Raw genomic sequence first — 27,075 nt, 5'->3', positions numbered from 1 at the left:
TATATAACAAATAAATAATCATCAAAGTGTAACTTTAATTTAAAGTTTTTTTATCAGAACATTCTAATTATAAGTTATTATTTTTTGTTATTAAGAAATTTCAAAATTGTAAAGAAAATTTTTTGTTAAAAATTCAAAAAAAAGTTTTAAATAAAAACTTAAGTACTTCAATTGAAATGGATCTAGAACTCATTAAATCTAGGTAAAAGTTGTGTTTTGAATAACTTACACACAAAAGCTACCAAAATAAGTACATTTCTTAACTATGCCAAAATCAATCATAATTATTTCATCAATAAGTTCTTGGTATAATAAAAACTAATACTTTATGTATATTAAATATAAACACAAAATCTAAATTAATAAAAATAAATTAGAAACTAAAATTAGTGTCAATGTCAAATTTATAAATAGTTTAAAAAATATATGTATCTATTATAAAATTAGAATTTAGTTGTCATTAACGTCAAGTTTACCTATTGCTAAAAGACTTCAAAAGTTAACTTTATGAAAAACTGTAGAGTATAAAATTATTTTGTTGTTTTTAAATAATAAATCTAAGTATGTTTTTAAAAAATAAATTAACCTAATTCTAATAAACCCAGTTCGAACTTTTGCAAAAAAAAATCAAGTTAAGACTTGGAAAATAATAAATTAACGCTCAATATTCATCTATAATATTACTACTAATATAGCATCCAGCTCAAATAGTTTCCAGTTTTCACTTTCGTACTTCTTCTTAGTGGGTCGCTGGGTAACTCTGACCTCCGTTGTTTGAGGGCCCTTGTAAATTATTCAGACCTTAATACAAAAAAAAGAAAAAAAAAAGTAATAAAACTAGTATGTTATATTCGTATCGTTTATGACTAGTTTAGTTTTTGCTTAAACAAAACTGAAAATTTTAAGTTACCAAACAACAACTTGAACGTTGCAACTAACAGCTCATGTTGTGTTGCTGCTGAATGTACTGCTGCTGTGGCGGACCTGCTTGGGGTTGCTGTGGTGGCGCCATCTGGTGATGCACTGCTGATTGGTGGATGTACGCAGACCCTGCCGACGGCGAAGGTTGGGGGTGCTGTCCCTGCTGCATCATCCCGCCCTGCGACGGACCCGGATGTTGCCTTGCAACCATGACTACCGGTTGTTGAGCGGTCGGCGTGTACACTGGCTGCCCGCTGTTGAAATGCAATGTTGAGGTTTATTGAATGTGCAAATGATTAAAAGATTGAAAAAATTTACGAACCCTGCGGCGATGTGCTGTGGCACCATCTGGTGGTGATGCGAGGGATGATGCGGTTGAAGAATCATATGTGGGGGCGGCTGCGGCATCACCTGGTTATTATATTGCTGATTAGGTGTTACTGTTTTGTATATTTCAAAATAAACTATATTAGTTTTAGTTATTCATACGTTTTGGTTTACAATGCCAGTAACATTTAAAAAGAAAATTAACTTTTACTCAACCAAAAATGCTTGCCTCAGTTATTCTTTTTTAGATTTTTTCAGCTTCATTTTCATTAAGTATTTAGAAACTATGCGTAAAGGATACTTACTCTAATATTAAAAACTTTAGACATTTTAACGCAGTTGAAAATTTAAAAGAGAGTGGTAGCCTTAGTTAGATTCTAAATAAATTAACAAAAAACTTAAAAAGTTAATAGTGTTCAGTGATAGAGAGAGCAGAGTACTTTTAAAGTTTGGATAGTGAAAAAATAAATAATAAATATTTTCATAAATAGTTTATAAAACAATTCTCAAACTTTATTTTTGAAACAAAAGCTGCATTGATAAAGAATTAAATGTTTTATAACCTTACATACTAACAATCAACAATAATAATTTAACCCATTTTTTCAAACGGAAATATTATCTTGGTGGAATAGTTAGTTTTAACGTTGTTTAAGATATAAATTAAACATGTTAATACAATAAAAACAATTAACTTTTACGATATAGAGGTCATTATCTAAATAAATCTGAAGTAGTTTTACTAAACTAGACCAAAAATAAAAAGTTAAGTATCATAACAGCTAGTATAAATATAACAAATACATAAACAACAATCAAATCTTAAAAAGTAGTAAATTACAATAATTAAGAGCAAACCTTCACTTAATAAATGACAAATTTGTTTTGCAGTAACTTGTAATCATAAACACAAAGTCCATTTTTAAAAACAAATTGCTTAACAGTTTGTTGTTTACATCTTAAAGTCTAATTTTAAAGTTAAGCAAGTTTATTAGTTTGTGTTAAATATAGACTCATGATGATTTTAATTTTTTAATAAAAAACCATGACTTATAATTAATCTTTATCTGTGATTAAGTTTAAATTAAACTGTCATTTATTTTTAACATGTTATGTAGAAAGAAAACATAAACTTCAAACTAACACCTTACTGTATTTATGATGAATTACTTAATTAATATGTAGGGTAAACTTAGAATTATTTTAAATTTATCTTATTTTGTAAATTACTTTTTTTGCTAATAACTTTTAGAGTTTAAAAAAAATTATACAGTGATTTAAGAGATATAGGTTAAAAGTTATACAAAAAGGTGAAAAAATACTGCTTACTTAATATAAAGAATATTCCTTCTTACGGTTATTCAGCAATCTAACTAAAATCTTTACATATTTTTTTTTTCTAACAAAGTATAAAATTATTTATCTGTAGTTGGTAGTATACATATTAACAAAGCAAAATTATTTCAAATTTACATAGTTAGTAAAAAAGGGGCTAGGGCAAAGACCAAAAGGCAATGACAGAATTCTAAATAAACTATTTTAAACTAATCCCTGAATGAAATAATTTCATTAATGGAGGACTAAAGCAGTGGTCTTCAAGCTAATCAAAATCTGTGCACCCAAAAATGCAAAATTAATTACTGTGTACCCCAATGTGCGAATATCTAAAATAATTTTCAAATTTCCAGTTAATTTAGGAAACCTAATCTAGTGTAACTTCCAAAAATTTATCATAATATCTAAAGTAAACTTTCTAATAAGCTATAAATACACTTGTAAACAACTTTTTTTTTGCTTTTCATCACGATCTCTAGAATATCTAGTGTAAGTTTCAAAATTTGAATAATTTTTCTAGTTACAATTCTCAACCCCAAAATAAATTCCGTGCACCCAAAAAGTTTTGTGCACCCCAAAATAAATTTTGTGTGCACTGGTGCACACTTTGAAGACCACTGGACTAAGTATCATATTTCAGCAAAAAAGATTGTTGTAGAAAGTATCAAGTGCAAATCAAAAGTTTAAATAAAAAGTTCTTCAATTAAAAAGAAAACCTTTTACGTATTTCAAAGTTTTTACTAAGTAACAAGCTCTTTCATAATTAGAGGAGCAAAACAAGCTTGCCAAAAGAAGAAAAATTGTTTTTAAGCTGTGTTTAAAAGTTCGTAATAAAATAAACAGAAAAAAGTTTTTGCTGCGTTCATAAGTTCGTACTAAACAGGAAAATTACTGTATATGTAATTTTATTTATTAAAAAATACCTGAGGTTGAGCAGACGAGGTCCTCATGTAAGGTTGCGGAGGCTGGGCTGCTACTTGTTGTTGCTGGGGTGGGATGGGTACATGAACTGGTGGGAAATTCGGAGCTGCTGCATAAATTGTATATTTTTATCAACATATTTTATTACTTTACAGAAATAAAGAAACTATTTTGCGCCGCTAACGTACTGTAGTCTTTATGTGCGTAAATAATTATAAGTTAGTTAAAGTAAAAATCTGTTGATGGACTACATACATGAATTTAGATTAGACATCGATTAGTAATATATTAACCAGGTAGGTGATATAAATCAATGCATTTTAAATTCGTATCAATATGTTTAATCAGAACTAATGTGAAATAAAATATTTTATTGATCGTCATGTGTAAAAAGTTAATTGTAAGGCTAGAACTTTATATGCGATTTACTTTAAATACTTACTAAAAAAAAAAAAAATTTATGTTTTAAAAAGATTAATTAATTTATAATCTACTTAGACAAAATTTGGTATTATTTAAATGTTTTAAACTTTTATCTAAACTAGTGAATAAAACTAAAAACATTTAAATAAATTATGAGCATAAAAATCATACAACATAGTTTAACAATTATTACTTAAAAAACAAGTTTATGTTAAAAAGTATACCAAAGTTAAGTTTACAAAAAACTGACCATTGTAAACAGTTCCTGGAGGAAGTTCAGGGTACTGCTGATTCCTATAAGATACTGCTGGGTAGTCCATTTGTATAAACTGTTAGAAAAAAATTTGTTCAAATATAAAACTATTTTTTTACGCTGTTGATTTTAAACTTATACGAAGGTTTAGGGTTAACTATAAAAATTAATTGAATTTAGGAGATTATAAACACGCTTGATTTATTGACTATTATACCATTGTTGTTCGAAAAGTCATTTAAACAAAGATGCAAATCTTCTTTAATAAATTAATATAAGAATATTTAGAACGTTTAACACATAGATAACATACTTTTTAGCTAACTTCGGAATTAAGTAAGATCAGGGTTAACAGCTACAAAATAACTTACCTTGAGTTTATTATTATCTTTCAGCTAGTGTGAATTTTATATATTTTAGTATGCACAAAAAAATCTTTGAGTTTAAAAAATTTATTTAAGTGTATGCATAATCAGTAGGGTGCATTTGTTGCCACAACCTAGAGTTTCAGGATGAAAACTTGTTTCAGCGTAGGGAATCTCTTAAAAAACAACACAAAAAAAAGCTTCTTTTAGAAATATGAAATAAGATAATGAATAAGTAAAACATAAGTTTAAATTAAAATATTTAAAACTGAAATCAACTCAAACTAATTTGAAATATAACAAAAAATAGCTTTTTTTATCTTAAAACTAGCCTTAGTTTCACGAAAACCAAATTGACCCACCTAAGTTAAACTGATTAGCATGAGTGAGTAGTAACCCTGTACTATACGAATGATAAAGAAGACTTCTTGGTACTATTTAGAGCTGTACTATTAATAACGAATACTAATTACTTTACTAAGTTTTTGATAGTAATATAGTTTATTTCAATTATTTTTATCTTGTTAAAGTTAATATTAAGTACAATTACAAAGTTGATATATTAAAAATAACTAAAATATCTACTATTCAAACCAACCATTTTTTATACAAATAGTTTAAGGAAATATTATACCCGTTAGTTTAGTAGTATTTAATATCATTAGTTAGTGAACTTAGTAATGAAGTCATCGCAATGGAAAAAAATAACCAGCTAAAAATGGGTGGGTGTCAACTATGCACAAAGGGACACTTTTGCACGGGTTGATTTTTTTTTTCTATCACTATTACCCCTAACCTTACCCATCGTAGGACTTTTTTATAAACTGTTTTAAATTGTTTTTATTTACTTTCGTGCAAAAGTGAAAGTGACCCTTCGTGCAAAAGTATCTCCGTTCATATCTGACCCTTCCCACTTTCAATTCCAGATAAGCTTACTACAGTTAAATTATACATACAAACCAACGAGAATATGTTATACTTTCTTTTTTTACACTAACTCTTTAAATTATTAAACGTATATAATTATATTCAACTATATTAATAATACAAAAATACAACTAATTTTGGATTTGTTTACTATAGTTTCTACGTTTTAAGCGTGTCATCAGAACAATAATAAAGTTTACAGCAAAACTTTTTAAAGAATCACAAAAATGACATTATGACGTGTCAAATTCAACGGTATATGTTTTAACAGTTCACAAACAAATATAGACTAAAATGTTGTTAACCTGTGGTTGCTGAGTTGGAGGCAAAGGAGCCGGCTGAAATGCAACATACCCAGCTGGTGGACCGTGCTGTAAATATTATAAATTTTAAAACTAATATACTTAATAATACAAATTTATGTTAACACTAATATTCAAATAACCAACAGGGATTGGCGCATGTCTGTATGGCTGGTTTGCTGGCACAATCATGGTTGTCATTGGTTGCGGTTGCTGGGGGTAACCAGATGGGTGCGAAGTCTCAGGCACTACATCTGATGAAAATTAGTTGTTATAAATAAGGTATTTAATAAATGGAAATATTTACACATACATTTTTACACTTTCGAAAACCAAAATAACACATAAAAATTGCCCTTCAACCCTAGTTGTCTGGCTTCATTGACATCAATCAAAATACCACTCTTTAAAATCGTAAACAGAGTGTAACTTATACCTTTTATCAAATTACAAACTGATCAAAATTTAACTCACTTTGGACAACGGGAGTAACAGCAGGTTGCGGTTTAGTAGCAGCAGCATTGGTTGGGTTCTGTTTCATGTTGAGTTGTTAATACTTTTTAAACCGTAAAAGATAAATTTACAAAAATAATAATTACTCACAAATTTAAACTCCTTGGCATTCGGGTTGAGAGTAGATATGCTGCTGGTAGCGCTACAAAAATTAAATGTATTAGTACGGATTAAACTTTAGCTTATGTACAGTATATATAAAGTTCTAAGTTGAATAAATAACAGTTTTCTCTAAAGTATTTGGATATACAGTAGACTACCGCTTAAGTACGCAAATTGAACCCGACCAAAAAGTGCGTACTTAGCACGGGTAGTGCCTACTTTTTGACGATATAGTATAATATGAAGTTTAGTTGTTTGTTTTCTTTCTTACAACTAGCCACATATTTTGTTTTGTTAGAGGTAAAGTACCAAACTACATTTTGTTTACCAAACATTTTCAAAACATCAATGTGTGTACATTTAAATTTAATTATGACTTAACTATGTTGTATTTGTAGGTTTTTTTAACTTTGTCATCTAGATTTATTTATTTTATATTCCAAGATGAGATTAAAAGACGATCTGCTGACATGTCTGAGCAAAGAAAAAGCAAAAAGCTAAGATTTTCTTCTGCTAAATACCCTGAGTTAGAGTCTCAGCATTATGGCTGGGTTTTAGTGATCAGGAAAGCAAATTTGCCAATTTAACCTTCGATCATAATTGCAAGAGCCAACGAGATTGCAAATAATCTTTCTTTCGAAGATTTCAAAGCATCATGGATGTGGCTTTCCAGATTTCGCGACAGGAAAGAGCTTCAAGGAGTTTACCTTCACTGTGAAGGTGGTGAAGTGGACAAAGAATACCCAGCTTTGCTCGAACAATTGAACAAGCTGTTAGATGAAATCAAAAAATATGATGCTGACAGAATTTATAACACGGATGAAACTGGAATCTTCTTTAGAATGATTCCCAACTACACCTACATTTTTGAAGATGTTAAAAAAGCACATGGTCGCAAAAAGACAAAAGAGAGAGTTTCTTTGATTTTTTGCTTGAACGCAACAAGAAGCCACAAATTGCTGTCTTTCTAGATAAGTGCGTACTTAAGGCGAGGTGCGTACCAAAAAAAGTGCGTACTTGCGGTAGTCTACTCTACTATGTTACTTCTAATCAAAAAAATTAAAACAATAAAATAATTTAAATGTAGCTTTTCAATGATATACATTAAAAGGTAAAATTTACATTGAGATGTTCAAAAAAAAAAGTTTCAGTGCTTACACATATGCTATTCTACAACTTTGAACCAAACACAAGATTAAATAACTAAAAAGTAACCAAATTTCATGGTATAACAAAATTGATTGTGGTTTCGCTGCTACAACTTAAGTTTAAGTTTGTATTAGTCTACATGTTAGTACACACCTACTTAGAGCAAGACTGGCTGTATGTGACTGCATTAGCGACCAGAGAAAACTTTACTGCGTAAAAATTCAAAAATTTCAATAAAAAAAAAAGCTTATAAAAAACTATATGAATGAAATGAATAAATGAAAATATTTGTCGCAGATATACAAAGGCAAAGCTGTCAACTTATGTCTTCGATATGTTTAATTGCAGATTATCTTTAAACTGGTCTTTGCTCTTGAGCTAAGGATAACTGGCTGCACCTTATAGAATTTTGTGTTATCTGAGTTAAGCATGCAATTAACATTAGAATTTTAATAAAATAAAATACCATTAACCAGTTATTTAAGTGATAGCCAAACTTTTAAAAACAACTTTAATTGAGCAAAATATTCTCCAATTATTTTAAAAAAACTTAATTATTGTCATTTACATAAAATTTTAATCCAGCTGAGGTTTTAATCAAATATAGAAACAGACTGAGTATTGTTTATAATTTTAAAATTAGACTGAATGATTCTGAAGAAATTGTTACCCTGAAAAACTTCAAATAATTTATCAGTTACGGAATTTAAAAATAGGGCATTAAGAAATTATAAATTAAAAACCGGCTCTATACTTTAAAATTAAAAGTTTCATCAGGTAACTTTTTTTTCATAACTTTCTTTAAATTTTAACAACAACTGTTCAAACTGTATCAATAAGATTTTTTATGAATACCAAATCGTAAACCTTTCAGTTGGAACAGTAGTAATTAAGGTAGAATTTTTGTTTTCCTCCTTGGCTTCAACTTTGGTGACATCATTTTGTGACATGTTGGAGCCCTCTACTGGAGCTATAAGGATATTTTTATAATGAAAATTGATTGTTTTTTGAACAATTTTTTTTATTGACTAAAAACTAAAAACTTTAAAAAATTATTATTACTTTATAAAAACTTGGCTTAAAGAAAAGTAATTAGCACTAATGAAAATCATGATGTGCATTAACATAAATAAAAAACAAAATGTAACTTTATCAGACTATTTGCAAACAAAAGAGCCAACTAATTAAAAGTCAATAAAAAAATTGTTTATGGTATTAAACACAAAAAACTGACCAGGTTGTTGCGGCTTGGTAGCTGTAGGAGGGGTGGAGCTCTGTTGTGGTGAAGAAGAAGCAGGTTGGGGAGGATACTGACTTGCTGCTAAGAAAGTCTTCACGCCAGGAGATTTTTCAGGCTGCGACTTGTTCGCCGGTGGCACGTTTATAGACGGTTGCTTTTTGACTATTGGCATTTCTTTACGTACTTGTCCGACGCCTTGATGAGCTAAAATAATTTTACGTGTATGTCAAGTGTTCGGATAACTTATAGATCAACCAACAGCTTGTATTTTACAAAAAAAAATAGTATTAAATAAGTTCCTAATATAAAAAATTCTATATTAAAAAGTCAAAATACTTAACGGCAAAAGAATATTACAGTACTCCTAAATAGTGATCTAAAGGATCAGGATAGTTTAAAACTCAGGATCCGGTTGTATTCGGATCTTAGCAAAAATAGACAACCCCAGCAGATTACTTTTAGATGATATAACTTTCAGAAAAGTATGCTTCAAGTAACCTGGTTTTGCTTGGGGCTGATTAACATTAACAGGATACTGGCTGTAGCCTGGCTTCCATTGAGCGGGCGACGGACCGGTTCTTACTACCTGCGGCGGCTTGTACGCCTGCTGAGAATAGTGCTGCTGTTGCTGCTGGTAATGGCCTGTTTCGTGAGTGTAGCTGCTCGATTTGGTGACTATGTGCTGAGGTGGGACTTGCGGTCGAGCGTTGTTCGGATGCTGGCTGGGAGGCGACTTGTACGTGGATGGTGGCGGGGCAGATGCTCGGTTATCTACAAGGATTTTCAAAAAAGATTCCTTTTTATAATTTACAGACTACTTCATTATTTATATCAGAACTATTTATAATAGAAATTTAACTTTTTTATTATTAAAAAATTTTGAGCTTTATGATAAGACACACTTTAATGAAAAAAGACTATAATCAAAAGTAATGTTTTATTTATTCAGGTAATTTGTTAAAATTTTACAGGTTTAGAAAGTAAAGTTTTAAATGAAAAAGTTATAAAAACAAGTTATTATTTCTCAGAATAAGTGCAAAAATGTAAAATAAAAACTTAAATAGTGCAAGTGATATATAGATGCAAGTGAGTATATACCTTGGTTTTTTATGGAATGATAAATACTTCTTTCACACACAAATACTGAAAGGAACTAATATAAATCTACACGAGCTAGAATAAATAACACTTTTTAAATTTAATTTACCTAAATGATAGTTTTGTGGGTTGTCAGCTAATTTAAAGTTTTCGTTGAAAGCTTTTAACTCGTTCGCTATTTGCCTCTTGTTTTCGTCAGGTGAATTTTTTCTACGCTGAATTCCCATTGCTTACAAAATATTTTTTACAGTTATATAAAAATATTCAGATTTTTTTGGCAGTTAAACTTCAAAACAGCTAACTTTGTTTTGTAAAATTGACATAGACAAAATCAAATACTGAAGTATATTGCTACAGTTATAATGAATCTTTCTTTATTACTCATCTTCCAAATTAACAAAATTTTAAGATACTTAATAAAATATATTTTATAAAAAATATTAAAACAATTAAACACTTATATATCATATTATAAATATATTGCGTAGTTCAAACAAATTTAAATGATACGTTTATATTAGATTAGATAGATTTTCTTACATTGCAATAGCTTAATTAATTTTAAGTTTAGTTTGTATAACTAAAACTTTATTGATATAAATTTGTTTGATTTAAAGTTTTTATGTTATTCCTACAATTGTTAAATATTGCATTATAAAACTATTATAACCAGGCTGCTTGTTTGGAAAATGTCCAGTTGACTTTGCAAAGGAATTATCATTTTGACTCATCATTTTGTTGCTATTGACTGCTAACACATGATCACCTTTAGCTTTTGAATCATTATCTGTACAGCATTACGTGAGTCAATTTCGATTTTAAAGATTGAAAATTAAAAACAAATTGATTTAATTTAATCAGATGACAATTTTTTAAGCTTTGATTAGCTACGTTTAAAAATGTGCAGAATTCTAGATAAGTAAAAAATACATTTTGATGTATTATAAAAAAGCAGGCAAGCAGATTTACACAGATGGTGAGCTCTATATTAATAAGCACAAGTAATAATTTAGACAAATATTACTTTTACATTACTAGATCTAATTAAATAAACACGACACCTCTAGATTTGTAGAATTGCTGTTGGTTAGGCGGTGCCTGACGATAGTGATTGTAACCACCATGATACTTATTGTTTGGTACGCTCATTTGACCACGACCTATATACAAGCGAAATTGGTATGCAAAATCATGCAAGCATACTACAACTATTACACATTTGGCACTATCTATAAGAATTATTTTTAGCCGAATTGATTTCAAATTAATGTAATCACTAACAATTTCCGAAGGATTTTTTGTATTTTTTTTTTTCTATTTAAATCTTTTTGTCTTTTTATACACAGTGATATAAATACATACACTGATTTTTAAAACCATAGAAGTTGAAACGAAAATAAACAAGCAGCGAAACAAAAACTGCAAATTAAAGCTAGTGTTTTCGAAAAAAATCATGCCTGTGCTTTATTTTGACTCTCATATGAAAACATACCTGATAGCAGCTCTACATTCTGAGGCTTTTGCGCAGAAGTGATTTTGTTTTCGTCTGGTTTCGAAGAGTTCTGAACAATTTTGTTGCTGTTGAACGCGGGCCGATCTTTTTGTGCATACCTGCCAGAGTCGTCTTGCTTGCTGGTTTGCTGATACGCGTAATTTTTCGTGTTGTCTGACATAAAGGTTTAGTAAGTCTTATATATATATAAATTCATTTATAATACTTTATATCTCATAGTCTTATAAGAACAAAAAACTATTTTTCATTTTTACATAAAGTGGAAATGTTAACATAACAGTGTTTTTATAAGAAACTTTTTTTATAAGTTAGTTTTGCATTTTTATATTTATATATATATATATATTTATTTATTTATGTGTATATAGTTTATTTGAAGAATATTTAAAAGCCCTTTAAGTGGGCTCTGTAGAAGGTGTTCAAGTTTGAATAATCACCTTATTTTATATATGTATAATATACATATATGATTAGAATAAAAGTTTAATACAGCATATCAAGAAAACAAAAAACTGCATAAACATCTTTACTTAAAACACATACTAAGCAAAACTAACTTGTAGATCTGTCAGAATATTTACTGTTTCTTGCATCACTAGAATGAGCAGACCTATAATATTTTATCTTGAAAGTTTTTGAATAAAATACCTAGAATTTTTTTTATATTCAAAAAGAAACAAATAAATTGTATTTGGGAAAAAAATTAATCCAAAAGAAGATTATAGTTTGGTATCATAAACAACTAAAGGAGGGTTTAACATTTTTAAGATCTTTTTCAAAAACAACATTATCTCCATTTTATATTGTTCCTAATAATAAAATATATCAACAAGTTAAAAACTTACATAAACTACTTACATAAGATTTATAACAGAAGGGTTACTATCTTAAAATAAAAATGCATTTTATAATAATCTTTATTATCTAAAATTTAAAACTCCTTAATTCTACTTTTCAAGTTTTAATAAAAGATAAGAAGAGCAAAAGCAAGTTTACTTAGAATATTATTTGCTTATGTATAAATGACTTCAGTGTGAACTATAGTTTGCATTTAACACCAGCTAAAACCTTAAATTATTTTATAGGACAAAAAAAAAGTTTGTAAAGTCTATACTGTAACAATTTAGTCATAGTAATAAACAAGTTAAACCATAATAAGCAGATTTTTTAAGTAGATTTTTTAAGAAATTTAATAATTTACTAAAAATCTAGCTCCTACTTCAACATCCATTTTTAATAATGTAGAAACTCTACTTTAAAACTTATGATGAATAAAATAAACATAGATTTTTTAGAAAAATTTATTTTACATCAACCACTGATTAAAATCGGTTGATCTATATTTTGGGCTATATAAGAAACTTATTCGATTATTTAATCACTAATCTATTGTTATTCAAATCATACAACTTTAAACAATAATCAATCATAAATGCAAGAAACCTAGTGCTGTCTTGACCGCGATTGTACTTATCAGAAGTCTCGTTGGTCACCTCAACTTTCCTGGTGATTTTAGCGACGCTGTTGAGATCGAGCTGCTGCTGCGGTGGCGGCATATTGCGTTGAACTTTGTTGTACACTGGAGGTTGTTGATAATAGCTGTTGTTGTTGTGCTTCACGCCGCGATTGTTCTTTCGCATTTGTTCAGACCTAAATGTCAAAACAAATAAACTATAAGAAAAACCATTTTTATAACAGTTACTACAAAAAAGTTTAATAGCTGAATAAATGAAAAACAATAACTAAAATCTATGTTAGATATTAGGTAAATTTAAACAAACCTGTATGAGCTTGAGCCATACTCACTTCTATCTACGGAAGAAAATTTTGATTCTTCAGACTCATCAGAAATCTAAAAAAAAAATTTTTTAGATTAAAAATTAAAGACTAGAAACTGAAGATGAGAACTTTTTGATAAAACTAATAATTTCATTTATTTATCTTCGTTATTTCTTTTTACAACATAAAAAATATATATAAGCTCAGAAAGTTTTTGAAGCTTGGCCATTAGGGAGTTCCATATTTTGTTTATAAAATATAAAACTGGCTTTTATTCAAAAGCTTTAATTATATACTTTAAGATGATTTTAATAAAAATCTTTCATGATGGACATGTTTTATGACCTATCGTTAAATACTAAAATATTATAACAACTTATTATGTATGTATACTTAGTCTATTAAACTATAAAAATTTTAAGTATTACAAGCAATATATTGTATGTAACAATTGTACTGTCTTTTTTGAACTTGACAATTTTTAATAAACTATTAAAAGCCCTTAAAGTGGGCTCTGTGAAAGTTGATTTACTTTACCTAATGCTATTTTTCCCTAGTTTAATTATTATATACACTTTAGTTTAGTAATTTTTAGTTGAATAAACCTCTCTGTTAATATTTTTATTGTACTCCTTGCTTTTTTCGATCTCCCTCGCTTTTTGAGCAGCAACTTCCTTTCTCTTAGCATACTCAGCTGTGTCTTCTTCGCGAAGAGCAGTGCTATAAAAAATATAACAGTCGTTTATAGATTGAAGTTATAAATCATATAAAATGAAAATTGTAACGAGTGTTTTTTAAATTGTTACGTAAAAAATGTTAAAAACTTACGTGTATTGTGAAAGTTTTGGGTCGTAAGTAGACTTTTTGGAATTTTTGTTTGCCGAAAACATTTCTTCCGGGCTCCACCCGTTTGATGAATCCTTAAATTATTTTATTAAGATTTAGCTAAAAAAATTACTTTTACAACAAATAGATAAAGCTAAGTGCAAATACTCTATACAAATCACTATTTTTATAGTTTTACATGAGACAACTTTTCCAAGCTCTCATATATACCTGAGAGCTCAAGCTAATAAGAATGATTCAAAACTTTCGTTTAAAAAAATCTAAAACCGAAAATAAGTCATAAACACAGTCTTAATCTTTAGTAATTCGAGTTGGTTAAAATGGATATATTAACTCTGCAACTTTTACTTTGTAATCTTAGAATTCAGTCAGTAACTAAAGTTATGTCTGACTACAGCAAAATAAACTGTTAATACATAAGCTATACAAGATATTATATATAAAACAAAACTAAATAATAAGCTGCCCTAGGTAGTTTATTGAATGTGCTAGACTAATTTAAAGCGGGTTTTAGTTTCGGAACTAAAATCTTAACGACTTTTTAGATAAGTTATTGTTCCAGTATCTTTCTAGCATTGTCCATTATTTTTAACTTCATACGTTATTTACTATGCAAAAAATACAAGCTCTAGATACAATTCATTAAACTTGTGTTTACACAACACATAAAAAAATTAAGTAAAATATTATTATTTTGTTAAATTAACAACGAATAGATTAAAAACAAAACTAAGTTTTAAACAAGCAGCATTGAAAAAACATTAATTTTTCTATTCATGTACATAACAAAATTTTCTTATGAAACAGCCAAATCGAACTAAAACTAATTTTGGTATTAAGTAAAGTGAATAAAATAAAAAATTTAATGTCAAGCAGTTAATAGCTTTTTTTTCGCATAACAAATTATAATTTTGAAACTTGTATGAACTATTACTTTGTTGTATACAAAACTGCATAAAACTTTAGATATTGCAAACTTGACCTTGGACAAAAATATTCACTCAAACTACTGGAAATTTTTAGGATGTCTTTATCAAGTCTATAACTCAAGACAAGTTTTTTTCAAAGCATTAAATAAAAAATATGCATGTTTAAATTGACAAGAATTTTACCTAAAAATTATTTTTTTGGGTAAACCAAGTTACAATAAAAACTACAAGGTTTCCTTGAAAATTTATAAATTGACAAAAATGGTATTGTGTTTGGGCATCATTGTATTAGTTACTATATTTTCAATTTTATGACATACCAATCAAAATTAATAAAGGACCAAAAGTCATTTTAATTAATATTTTACTGATAACTGCTATTCGTAAACAAAACTTAAACTTGATTTTTGCACAAATTCAGGAAAGTAAGTTATATATAACATAACAAACAAATGATACGTGCCCTGACATATTACCATTAAAATGGTACTATAAATTTAATATACAAATTTTCACTGACAGAAACCTTTTAATTTTTGTCTTATCTTGGTTTGCAATTTTTTGTTATATAAATAGTTTAAATTTCAAAATTTTTAATTTTTATGAGATAAAATATTACTAAGTAGTATTGAATGTAGTGTACTGCTATTCTACTCTAGACTAAAAATATTATTTATAGTAATAAAGTAAATATATAAATAACTATTTAAACTACTTTAAAAATCTTATTGTATGGTTATTAATACTATATTAGGTTATTAGGAGTTAAATTCATTAGCATAGAATTAAGAAGAGTAAAATACTATAAAAACATTACCAACTGTAAATTACATTACTTAAGTAGTTAAATTAGTAATAAAAATTAATCTAACATCTAAAGATAAAGACATATCAAGAGCATTGCTACAATTATCATCTTTCCATGGTTGAAATTGTTTACCAGCTGCTCCATTGTAAACATTAGTTACTGGTTTTTTATCTTTCACTGCGATTTATTTCAAAATTACAAAACATAAAATAATGACTTACAAAAAATTCTAAAAATTATAAATACAATTAAAATTTACCAATGAAAGTTATAGATAAGTTATATTTTACTGTAAGCAACTTATTACCATTTACTCTTTCATATTTAAATTAATTTTTACAGCATGTAACTAATAAACACAAGAAATTAATTATCTAGGTCTAAATTTAATAAATATACAAAAGTTTTTACCTGTAAAGTTATCGTTTATGTTTTGTAAAGTAAAACTGGCTATTTTCGTCAGTTCAAAAATCATTGTAACTAATTCAGCTTCCATGACTAAATTGTGGCCATCAATTGTTATCCTGTTAGAGTCATCAGGATTAACAATGCCACAATGATTGACTTTCAAGCAACCCTGTTATATTAGTAAAACAAACTTTAAAACTATTGTCTAAATTTAAGCTTTAAATTTCAGTAAAGATAACTTTTTATTTTTTATATCTTGAAGTTTTATTCAGCTATTTTCTAACTATTAGCATTTTGTTTTGTAAAACAATTTTTTTGATCATTGCAAATCCTAAAATTGAAATTAGTTATCATTAAAATTAAAAATGTTAAACTGAATATAAACAAATATTACTTATTACATCACATAAACCATTATTTATAAACAATGAACAAAATAGCTAACAATATACTAACAAATATATACCATGCACATAATGAGCTACATAATTTTACTTATGATAAGTAGTTTTTATATGTATTTAGGTGTCACTTTTTAATCATATTCTATTTGATTGTCACATTTTTTTGTTAGTAATAAACTTTTAAAATGAATAATAGATAAAAATCTCCTTAAAGACATTCAAGTCGAGAACTTAAAATTGTTTGATTTAAAACAAGTTACAATATTACATTCTATTGGAATAAGATTTTCGTAAAAAAAAAGTAAATATCCTCGGAAGCTGACATCACAGCCCTGATTAAAAAAGTTCTAAAATATGAAAACTACTGAAAGAAAAGTTAACTGCTTTTGGAAGTAGAAAAGACAATGAATTCAATATACTTCAAGCTGATATTTGTAGATTAAAAAGTGAAGGCATAGATAAGAGGATTGTTGAAATTCAGAAAGATGAGTTTAATTGTGACAAAATTTTATGTTTAGTAATTTATTTTATTTGAGTTATTTCCTTACAAAAAACCACTGAGTTACAAAGAAGTTTTTCGGAAGTTTAAACAGAGTTTTCTTCCAAATTTTAAAGATTGGAATCAGAATTTTCTACATATGCTGATGCAATAGAAACAAGCAAACTTAATATTGCTCTAAGATGGTTGTGTCAACGAATCAACCCAGTCGAAGTGTGTTGATTCGTTGACACACAGAAACATATGTTGGTAGAATAAAGGAAGATTACTGTATAATTTGTTTTTACTTATAATCCAGTGAAGTTACTTCACTAGGATCTTTTGTTAGCAAACAATTAAACCTATATTTTGAACAGTTATATGATTAATATTGATTTTTTTAATGAAACATGGTTGACTCCTAAAGTCAACAATGCCATAGTCTGTCCTTCTTAATTATAATATAATCCGTAACTATAAGACAAGTAGGGGTGGAGGTGTTGCTGTCATTTACATAATTTCACTTAAAGTTTTTAAAATTGAAGAGCTTTAGTCTCTCTTAAGAACATAAATTTTGAATACATATATATAAACATAATTTAAAATAAAAACATAACTCATACTTTTTAGGTGTCTAAGCCCCTGTGTCTGCAAAATGTGGACTGACAATTAAAAATTTAATAAGAATAATTAAAATGATTTTTACAAATGACAACTCTTGTTATTTACTTAGGGATTTTAATCTGCAAGCATAAATTTCTAGCACAGACTACAATGAATCTTATGAATGCTTTCTTAATTTTTGCATGGATAATTTTTTAACCCAAGTAATCGAAAGTCCAACTTATAAAAATGGAAATATACCTGATCTTCTAATTTGTAATAATTTTGGTCTAAATAGAATCATATCTCATTAAATTACTTTTCCATTAACAAATACGTGTGACCATAACTTGATTTCATTTAATATTAAAACTGAAATACAAAAAGTACATAAAACTAAACAAGATTTATACGATTTTAAAAAGTCAGATTTTGAAATCATCGATAATTACCTGTTAAAAAATAAATAGATCTCATTATTTATCAAGTCAAAAATCTCCAACACTTTTAAGAACAACATATCAGCTTAATTCAAACCTTAATTAAACGTTTTATACCACATTATTCTAAAAATAACAGAGGTAAAAAATATTCATCTCATATTAAAAAATTGTTATAAGAAAAACTTATTCTGTACAAAAAGTAAGACAAATAAATCATACTCTAAAGATTGTAAAGATAATTTAAAAAAATATCAAATAGGGGTTAAAAAATACATTTTTAAATATGAAGAAAAATTCTGCAAAAACCTAAATTAAAAAAAGTTTTAAAGGTAAGTAAAATCTAAACTTGAATTAAATATTGCAAAACCCATTTTAAATGACCATGATAAAGATAAAACAGTATTTTAAGGTTTTAAATAGCCTCACTTCTAACATAAGTTTTTAAAAAGTATTTAAAAAACCACCAAAGTTCTAAACTAGCTCAAAAAAATAGTAGTAAAATGGAAAACTTTTTACAACTTATGAAGACATTAAAAATTCAATTAACCACGTTAAAGATAAAATCATTAGATGATTAAATTAATAATTTTCCACTTCCATTAATTTCGATCGCTCTATAGTCTATACCAGTGGTCGTCAAGGTGTACACTGGTGCACACTAAACTTTTTTTGGGGTGAACGAAATTTTTAGGGTACAAGAAACTCATTTAGGGGTGCACAAAATTTGAGATAACAAAAAAAATATACATAGAGTTAGGTTAAGTATGTAGTTAATATTTAATAAAGTTTTTTAAGAACACTGAACTGGGGATTTTGTAGTAATTGCAGAGAAGTGTTCAATTAATAAGTATGTAAGACAAAGCCATATAACTAAAATATCATTGTGAAAATAAGGTAAAACAAATAAAGAGTTCAATTAAAAAGAGGATCAAATAAAAATCTTCAGCTTCAGATGTTAAATGGTTTGCATGTAAATACAAACTTAGTTATGAATTTTAAGGAGAAATGCACTAATAAAAGTGTTTACGTAGTTCCACCACTAGCAGCGCTTAAGAGCATGGGGGGAGGGGGGGGGGGGGGTAAACACCCTTTTTTGGTTTTTGATCTTATTTTATATAGTTTTTACTAAGCTACAAGTTGCTTTTTACAGATTTTAAAAATTCAAAATAATTTTTGAGATATAGCCGGTCAAAGTCGAAGGCAACATTAGGTTCTTTATTGGAGGCGCAAACTAAAACGGTAAAAATAGACTATTTCACTAAAAATCTATCTTCTCCTACGTTTTTTGAGATAACTACCTCAAACTTTCAGGAAATGTTCCTTGATATATTTAGAAAATTCTGTCGGAAGAAATTTTTTAAAAATTAAAAAATAGAAATTTTATATAAAAAATAAACAAAAACAAAAAGTTTTTTTTTTATAATATTTTTATTTTTTGATTTTTTTAAATTCTGTTCTGACAGAATTTTCTAAATGTATCAAGGAACATTTCCAGAAAGTTTGAGGTAGTTATCTCAAAAACGTAGGAGAAGATAGATTTTTAGTGATTTCTAGTTATTTGCCGTTTTAGTTTGCGCCTCCCATAAGGATCCTGTTGTTTACTCCAACTTTGACCGGCTATATCTCAAAAATTATTTTGAATCTTTTAAATCTGTAACAAGAATTTTGTAGCTTAGTGAAAACTATATAAAATAAGATCAAAAACCAAAAAAGGGTGTTTACCCCCCTATGCCCTTAACAAAATTAAATTTTGGGGTGCACCAATTTTATTTTTTGCAGCTTGGTGTACACAGAATTTAATTAGCTTGACGACTACTGGTCTATACAATTAGCTGAAGTACCAAAACAATGGAAAATGTCTTTTGTCATTCCAGTCCATAAGAAAGGTAACAAACACAACGTGTTACACTATAGGCCAATATTTTAACTAGTAGCTTTACTCATATTTTTGAACACAGTATATCTATAAAAATTCTTAATCACCTTTTTGACTACAATTTACTATCTGATAAACAATTTGGTTTTGTCCCTAACCGCTCGTCAAACATTCAACTGCTAACATGCTTACATTAATGAATAGTTCCTTATCTCAAAAACGAATGTATAAAAATAGTTTAAACTGATATTAAAAAAACTTTCAATTCAGTATCCAACAAATGATTATTAAAAAATTTGAGTCAATTGAACTACATGAATCCTTAGTGAATTGACTCAATAAATTTTAAATTGGGAGATCACAAAGAGTGGTCATTAACGATACGCTATCAGACCCTTTAACGATATAGAGTTGAGTACCACAAGGTGGTGTAATTGGTCCCCTACTTTTTTAAACTTAAAATAACAATATTAATTCAAACATTGATATTCAAAGTGATATCAGTTTATTTGCAGATAATGCAAAAATTTTTGGTGAGTCAAATATTTCTTTACAATTTACTCTAGATAATATCTACAAATGGCTAAAAACAAGAAAGCTTAATTTAAATCTTTACAAATACAAAATTCTAACAATTAAGAAAAACAAATTGTTTGACCTGATTGCCTTATAAATCAAAAATACTAAGATACAAACAGTTAAAGGATTTAGGAATAAATATTTATGAAAATTTAAAATAGAATGAACAAATAAACTATTTATATAAAGTTTCACAAATTTTATTTTATTTATCAAATATTAAAAGGTTTTAAAACTAATTCAGGTACTATTCTGGTAGAACTGTTTAAAATATACGTTTGTCCTAAGTTTGAATACAATACCCAAGTTTGGTCGTTCTATTTAAAAAAAGACATAAATAAAATTGAGTCTGTGCAAAGAAGTTTTACCCATTATATGTAATTGTACATCGTATAATGATTGAAATCTCTAGAATAGATGGAAATTTGATCTATTTACTCTTTATATAATTATTGATGGAAAATATCAGGTTTTTTTCAGTAAACTTCTCAGTTTTTCCCATAAAAATATCAGTTAGTGGAAACAATATAAAAATAAAATAAATACAAAATTTTAACAATTGTCAGTGGCAAGGTTAACTTTTTCACAGAGCAATGAAAATATAGAACAAGTTACCACAGGATGAGGTATCGTGTGAGAAGGTGGAACATTTTTGTTTAAAACTAAAAAGATTTAATTTAAAATAAATACTATAAGTACAGTAACCTCTCGCTTATTTACGCACATTGTGTCCGCAGAAAAACTGCGTAAAGATATGAGAGATCGTAAAGATACGAGAGGTACCAATTATACTTACTATAATGGCTATTTTTTGATATTGCTTCTAGTTAAAAGCAGACTGGGGACTTTCCCACTTTTTACAATTTGTTTACTTTATTTATAAATATGAAAAAAAAAGATAAAGCTATACATATGTTAAAAATTTAGAATTTAAATTTATATAAAATAATAATACTTGTAGAAATATTTAACTAATTTTTATAATAAGAAGATTTTATCTTTATCTTTATTTATATGACTTATTTGATACTTAACATTAATATTCTATTCTACTAAGCAAATTCAATGCATAATTAAGCATTTTTTTATAATTAAGAACTGGTGTGGTGTCTATAATAATCTATGTCTATTCATATAGGGCAAAAGTGCTGTTTTATCTATTTGTGTTTCGAACACTCATTTTTCATTATACTCTTGTTATTTAACACAGTCATATTTCTTTTAGAATTTTAATTTAATCTCTTATTGTTAATTAAATTTCTAGTATACTGAGGTATAACTAAATGTTTATCAATTATTCAAGGAACATAAGTTTACAAAGTCTAAAGATATATAAAGAGGCGAGTTAGCGTTTAAAAACATGTTTTAAATCAAAGTTATACAATAAACCTAATTTGTGCAATATTAAATAAAAATAAAATTTTTACTTGTTGAAATTTTTAGAATTCTAAAATGCGTAACTAAACGAGAGTGCGTAACGTCACGAGTGCGTAAAGATGCGAGAGGTTACTGTATCAGTAAAATTATAACTTTCCATTGAAAACAAAATTAAATAAACAAAAGTTTTATAAACTTTTCTGACCTAAATGAACTATTAATTCTTTCATTTTTCTATTTATAACATCAAACATTTTTATTTCCCTTCGCCTCCCCCATAACAGACTATTAGTTTACTTATAGAAATTTTGTACAAATGTGTTATTTTGTACAATAGTTATGAATGTGCAATTACTATTTCTTTTTATTCGTACTAAGTTATTGCATTTATATAAAACAAATAAGTTCAAACTTATTAATTACTTCTTTATATTTTTTAAGTTAGTTAATTTTTTTGTCTGTTTGTTATTTATGTTAAATTATTGAATTTTTTTTTAATTGTCCTGTTGAAGTGGCTCAGGTTTAGATGCCAGAATCCAATATTACAAAGTAAAAATACAATAAAGATAATAATAATAATAATATAACTTAAACAAAACTTACCTCTTCATTAATTGCATTAAAAACTCCATTATAAGTTTTCCCATTGACAGTCTTGATTTCTATAGTTGAACCCTGTTAATATATCTAGATTTAGAAAGACATATTATTTCTACATAATTTGTATTTAAGTAGTTTACATTTGTATATATGTCTCAATAAAGTTGAAAGGTCGTTTTAGGGGGAAAAAATATTACATTTATTCTTGGCTTACGCTTGTTATAAAAATTTGACAAATATTATTTTAACAACAAGAACTATTGCAATATATAAAAACTAAAGTTAGGCCATAGGGGGGTTGGCCATGTTATTTACAAGTTGATCTTATTTTTAAGATTTTTTCTAAGCTTTAAGGTGCTTTTTATGGTTTAAAAAACTTGAACTATTTTTTGAGATATGACCAGTCAAAGTCGGGCCGCATAATAGGTTCCTTATGGGAAGGGAAAACTAAAACAGCAAACAAGACTATTTTGTTTAAAATCTATCTCCTCCTACATTTTTCAAGCAATCTTCTTCAAACTTTCACAGTCTAATCTTTATACAATAAAAAAAAAACTTATTTTTGAATTTTAAAAATTTTAAGTAAAATTTTTTTTTTTGAAAAAATAAGACTTTTTTTTTAATATTTGTCATAAAATTTTTATTTTTTAAATTACCAAAATTAATAAGTAAGGTTTTTTTTTATATTGTAAGGAACATTTCCTGAAAATTTGAAGAAGATTGCTTAAAAATTGAAGAAGGAGGTAGATTTTAAGTGATTTTTAAAATTTCCGAGAAAATTGACTCAAAAATTTGCGTTCTATACATTTGTATATGAAACTTTAAAAAAAAAAATTGATTATCTCAAAAGTTAAATGATATTTTTGAATTCTATAAAAACTGACTTATAGTTTGTAATTAAAACTTTTATATAAAAGCCAAAGTTAATTTTTGTAAAAAAAAGTGTTCAACCCCCCTATGGCCTTAACATTTATTAAAAACTAGAAGCAATAGAATAAGAAAGTATGACTATTTAAATAAATTTTGCAGCCTTCAAGCTATCTTTTTAAAGTTTTAATCGTTTTAACGTTAGCTAATGTTTTATATTAAAATATTTTGAATGTGATTTAGTTTTATTTTGCTGAATTACTTTTATTTTATACTAAAAATAAAAAACTGGTGTTTCTTATAAAGATTTAAAAAAATTAAGTTTAATTTATTTAAGTTTTTAATTATAGGTCAAAAAATATAACTTATAAAATTAGATATAACAATTTATTTAGGTATTTTTATAAATACTAGCTATGTCTCAAAAATAACCTGAAACTAAAAATTGCATGGTTGCCACTGATCAAGCTGAGAAAAATTTCCTGACTCTTTACCAAAATTTTCCTGACTTTTCTAAATCAAACTCTTAAATTAAACTTAATCTTAAACACATAATCTAACACTTGAAACTATATAAAGTTTTCAATCTTATTTTAATACAGGTTAAAAACAACAGTTTTTTGCTGAATTCTATCATCAAACTTCCAGTACATCACTTAAACCATCTGTGTATGATTGATGTTTGTAATAAACAGCTCTATCAGCAAAATACTTGTTTTATTAACTTATAAACAAACTGAAAAAAGACACAATTTTTTAGTATTTCCTAGCATAAATGTAACGAGATAAACAAACGACATATAAGGAACTTTTACAATTAAAACCTTGAATTAAAAACGCTTTCATCAAAAGATTTATCTTATCTAGGTTATCTAACTAAAAAAGTAAAATTTAGTTAGACTTAGCATATCAGTTGTAAAACAACAACATAGAAGTTAAAAATATCTAATAATAAAAAGTATTAACTTAAAACATGTTTTACTTATATAAATTGTTCACTTAGTTAAATAAAATACTACCCAAACTATTTAAGATAAAATCCTGAAACTAAATACAATTAAAAAAGAATATACTTTAGTAACTGTAAAAAAAGACATAAAAAAGTAAACCATATATCTGTTGTATAAAATATTTCCTCTTATCATTTAGCATAAAATTTGTAACAAATAAATATACTCTTATTTACTTTAAAAACTTAAGTTACTCGACAAAAAATATAAATAATAAATAAACTTAATCTTGGCATATACCTCTCTTATAACATATTTTATAAATTTAAACAACTTTAAAAAAATTATATAGAGGTAAAGTATACACATTAACTTGTTACATAAAATACTAAACTAACTGCTTAGTTAAAAAGAACTCAATTATTTACTTAAACAAAAAACACTTTGATTCTAAAATTATGCTAGATAAACTTTTGTGTGTATATCAAAGTTTCACTATGCAAGTGTCCTTGCTACAGACCATCAATACTAAAAAGCTTACAAAATCTGCTTGTTCAAGTAGGGTACTTGTTTAATATGTTAATAGAAAATTTTTACAGTTTTATAAAGGATATTTTACTAATTTATACCAGATAAGGCAATGGAAGTAAAATTAAATATTTTTGTAATTTTCTAGGAAATTTTTGGAATTTTTTTCTGACTTAAAAGGACTTTTAATTAACTTTTACCATTTGAAGGCTTTGGAAAACAAGGAATTTTGTAAATTTAAACTGACAAATTATGACTTTTTTTTAAATTTTATCAAATTTCCTGACTTTTCCTGACTTTTTTTTAAAACCCCCCATTTTTTTCCTGACTTTTGTCATTTTCTTTAATTTTTCCTGACCTTTCCTGATTTCCTGACCAAGTGGCAACCCTGAAATTGTAAAACACTTTTTACATTTATTCTCCTATACAAAAACTAATACTAATATTGAAGTAAATAACTCAAACTTTAAAACCCTGACCCAAACTGACAAGGGTTACTTGATTTGATTTTGTTTATAACATCAATAAAGATTTTTTGAGAATCATTAAAAAACATCTTTAACTAAATTTTAAATACTACTATATAGAAATTATTAAACAAAACTTCAGATAGTTTTAATTAAAATCTACAAATAGTTTAACAAAGTTTGTTATATTAATTAGCTAATTTAAAATCATCACTTGAAAAGTCTAAGACGTTTTTAATTAAAATTAAACTTATAGCTAGCACATATATAAAAAAATTAAAAAATAATTGCAATATTAATAAATTTAACAGGTCACAACTCTTTCAGGTAAAACACACATCTAAATATCAAAAACAACCCAAACTTTTACAAACTAGCCTTAGTTTATATTTATTATATCAAATATATAAAAGAAGTAATAGTAGTTAGTAAAAAAAAACGTTAAAAAACCTATAACCAAATAAAACAAAAAAAAAAGAATTTTAGAACTTTAAGAAATTCAAAAACATTATTACTTTGACTCAAAAATAAAAGTTGTGTCAACGTCAGCAATTAACATTAAAAATAGCTTAAGATATACAAAACATCTAGAATAAATTGAAATTCAGAAAGTTACTTGAGTTTTTTTCAATGAAATCCAGAAACTATTTTATGTGTCTAATTGAATTGTAGGTTTGCTTAATACATTTTAAAACTTAGTGAAGAATAATTCAATAAATTTAAACTAACTCTGGCAGCAACTAGCACTTCTAGTAGTGAGTCATTGTAAAACAAACCTCCAGTCCCAACTTCATTAGAAAACTAAAAATGTAACAAAAATATTTCTGGTTAGCAAAAAAAAATATAGTAATATTTTCATTAATTATTATAAACCAGTTAATAATATGCAACTACGTACAAAATTACATATTAACAGGATGGCAAAATGTTTTTGGAAATTTCTTACAGATTTTCCAAATTTCTTCCAGGTTTTTGAGAAAACACATTTTTGGGTCTACTTATAGTTTGAAATTATTTTTAGGAAAAAATTTATGTTAAATAGAATAAAAACATTAAAAAGATACTGTAAGTTACTTAAAATGTGTTTTTAAAAATAAAAATTTCTGGTGGTGACAATTTTTTTTATCTATATGATATATTTTTTGTGTCAAATCAAAACTTCACTACAAAATATGTAAAAATTGTTTGGAACTCCAGGTTTTTTAGTCATTTTTGTTTAAAATTCTAGGTTTCAAAATTTCACAAATTCCAGGTTTTTTTTTTAGCTTAAATTGTCCAATTCCAGGTTCTTCCAGGATTTCAATTTTTTGGACACCCTGTAATAAGTAAGTTTTTTGAATAAAAACAAATATTCTCTAAAAAAGGTCTAAGGAATTGGGTGCACAAAAAGACTTTTTGTTTATTGAGTAGTACACCTTAACTTAAATTATATGGAGCTAAAAAAATTAACGATTAAAATTTATACTCAAAAGAAAAAAAATACACAATAACAAAAAATAATAATTTTAAATGTAAAAATTCAAACTAAAAATGATAATTAATTTAATAATAGGTTCATATGAGCAAAATTATTCTAACTAAAAACTATTCTAAAATAAGTAAAGATCAGCATTTTATCATATAGTATAAACATTATACAAATTGTTAAACATTTGGTAAAACTAAATCATGGTTCTAATAAACAATATACCTCAGCACTATTCATTCCTGATTGGATTTGTTTTGTCATTATTCAAATTAGAGC

General features: G+C 26.6%; 1 protein-coding gene across 3 annotated transcripts; it reads right to left on the bottom strand.

The window, feature by feature from the left end:
• LOC145849916 (uncharacterized) lies at positions 1 to 27,075 on the bottom strand. 3 transcript variants are annotated; one of them, XM_082955021.1, is made up of 26 exons: positions 27,022 to 27,075; positions 26,061 to 26,132; positions 22,523 to 22,594; positions 16,163 to 16,328; positions 15,816 to 15,928; positions 13,997 to 14,088; positions 13,774 to 13,888; positions 13,171 to 13,241; positions 12,833 to 13,039; positions 11,947 to 11,999; positions 11,369 to 11,542; positions 10,938 to 11,036; positions 10,547 to 10,663; positions 9,986 to 10,105; positions 9,277 to 9,549; positions 8,773 to 8,982; positions 8,406 to 8,508; positions 6,378 to 6,429; positions 6,249 to 6,306; positions 5,922 to 6,028; positions 5,778 to 5,843; positions 4,178 to 4,256; positions 3,507 to 3,613; positions 1,244 to 1,332; positions 940 to 1,175; positions 1 to 783 (listed from the first exon to the last, which is right to left on the bottom strand). In XM_082955021.1, the coding sequence occupies exons 1-26, from the start codon at positions 27,058 to 27,060 to the stop codon at positions 740 to 742; spliced, it is 2,934 nt and encodes a 977-aa protein (XP_082811147.1). In that variant the 5' UTR covers positions 27,061 to 27,075; the 3' UTR covers positions 1 to 739. The 3 variants fall into 3 exon arrangements, with proteins under 3 accessions (XP_082811147.1, XP_082811148.1, XP_082811149.1); XM_082955022.1 differs by having other exon boundaries at positions 3,507 to 3,610; XM_082955023.1 differs by lacking the exon at positions 10,938 to 11,036.

The sequence above is a fragment of the Thalia democratica genome, chromosome 2 (assembly GCF_965202585.1).
Source record: "Thalia democratica chromosome 2, ktThaDemo2.hap1.1, whole genome shotgun sequence".
Taxonomy (NCBI): Eukaryota; Metazoa; Chordata; class Thaliacea; order Salpida; family Salpidae; genus Thalia; species Thalia democratica.
The sequence above is the reverse complement of the archived record's forward strand: the minus strand, read 5'-3'. Positions and strand labels throughout refer to the sequence as shown.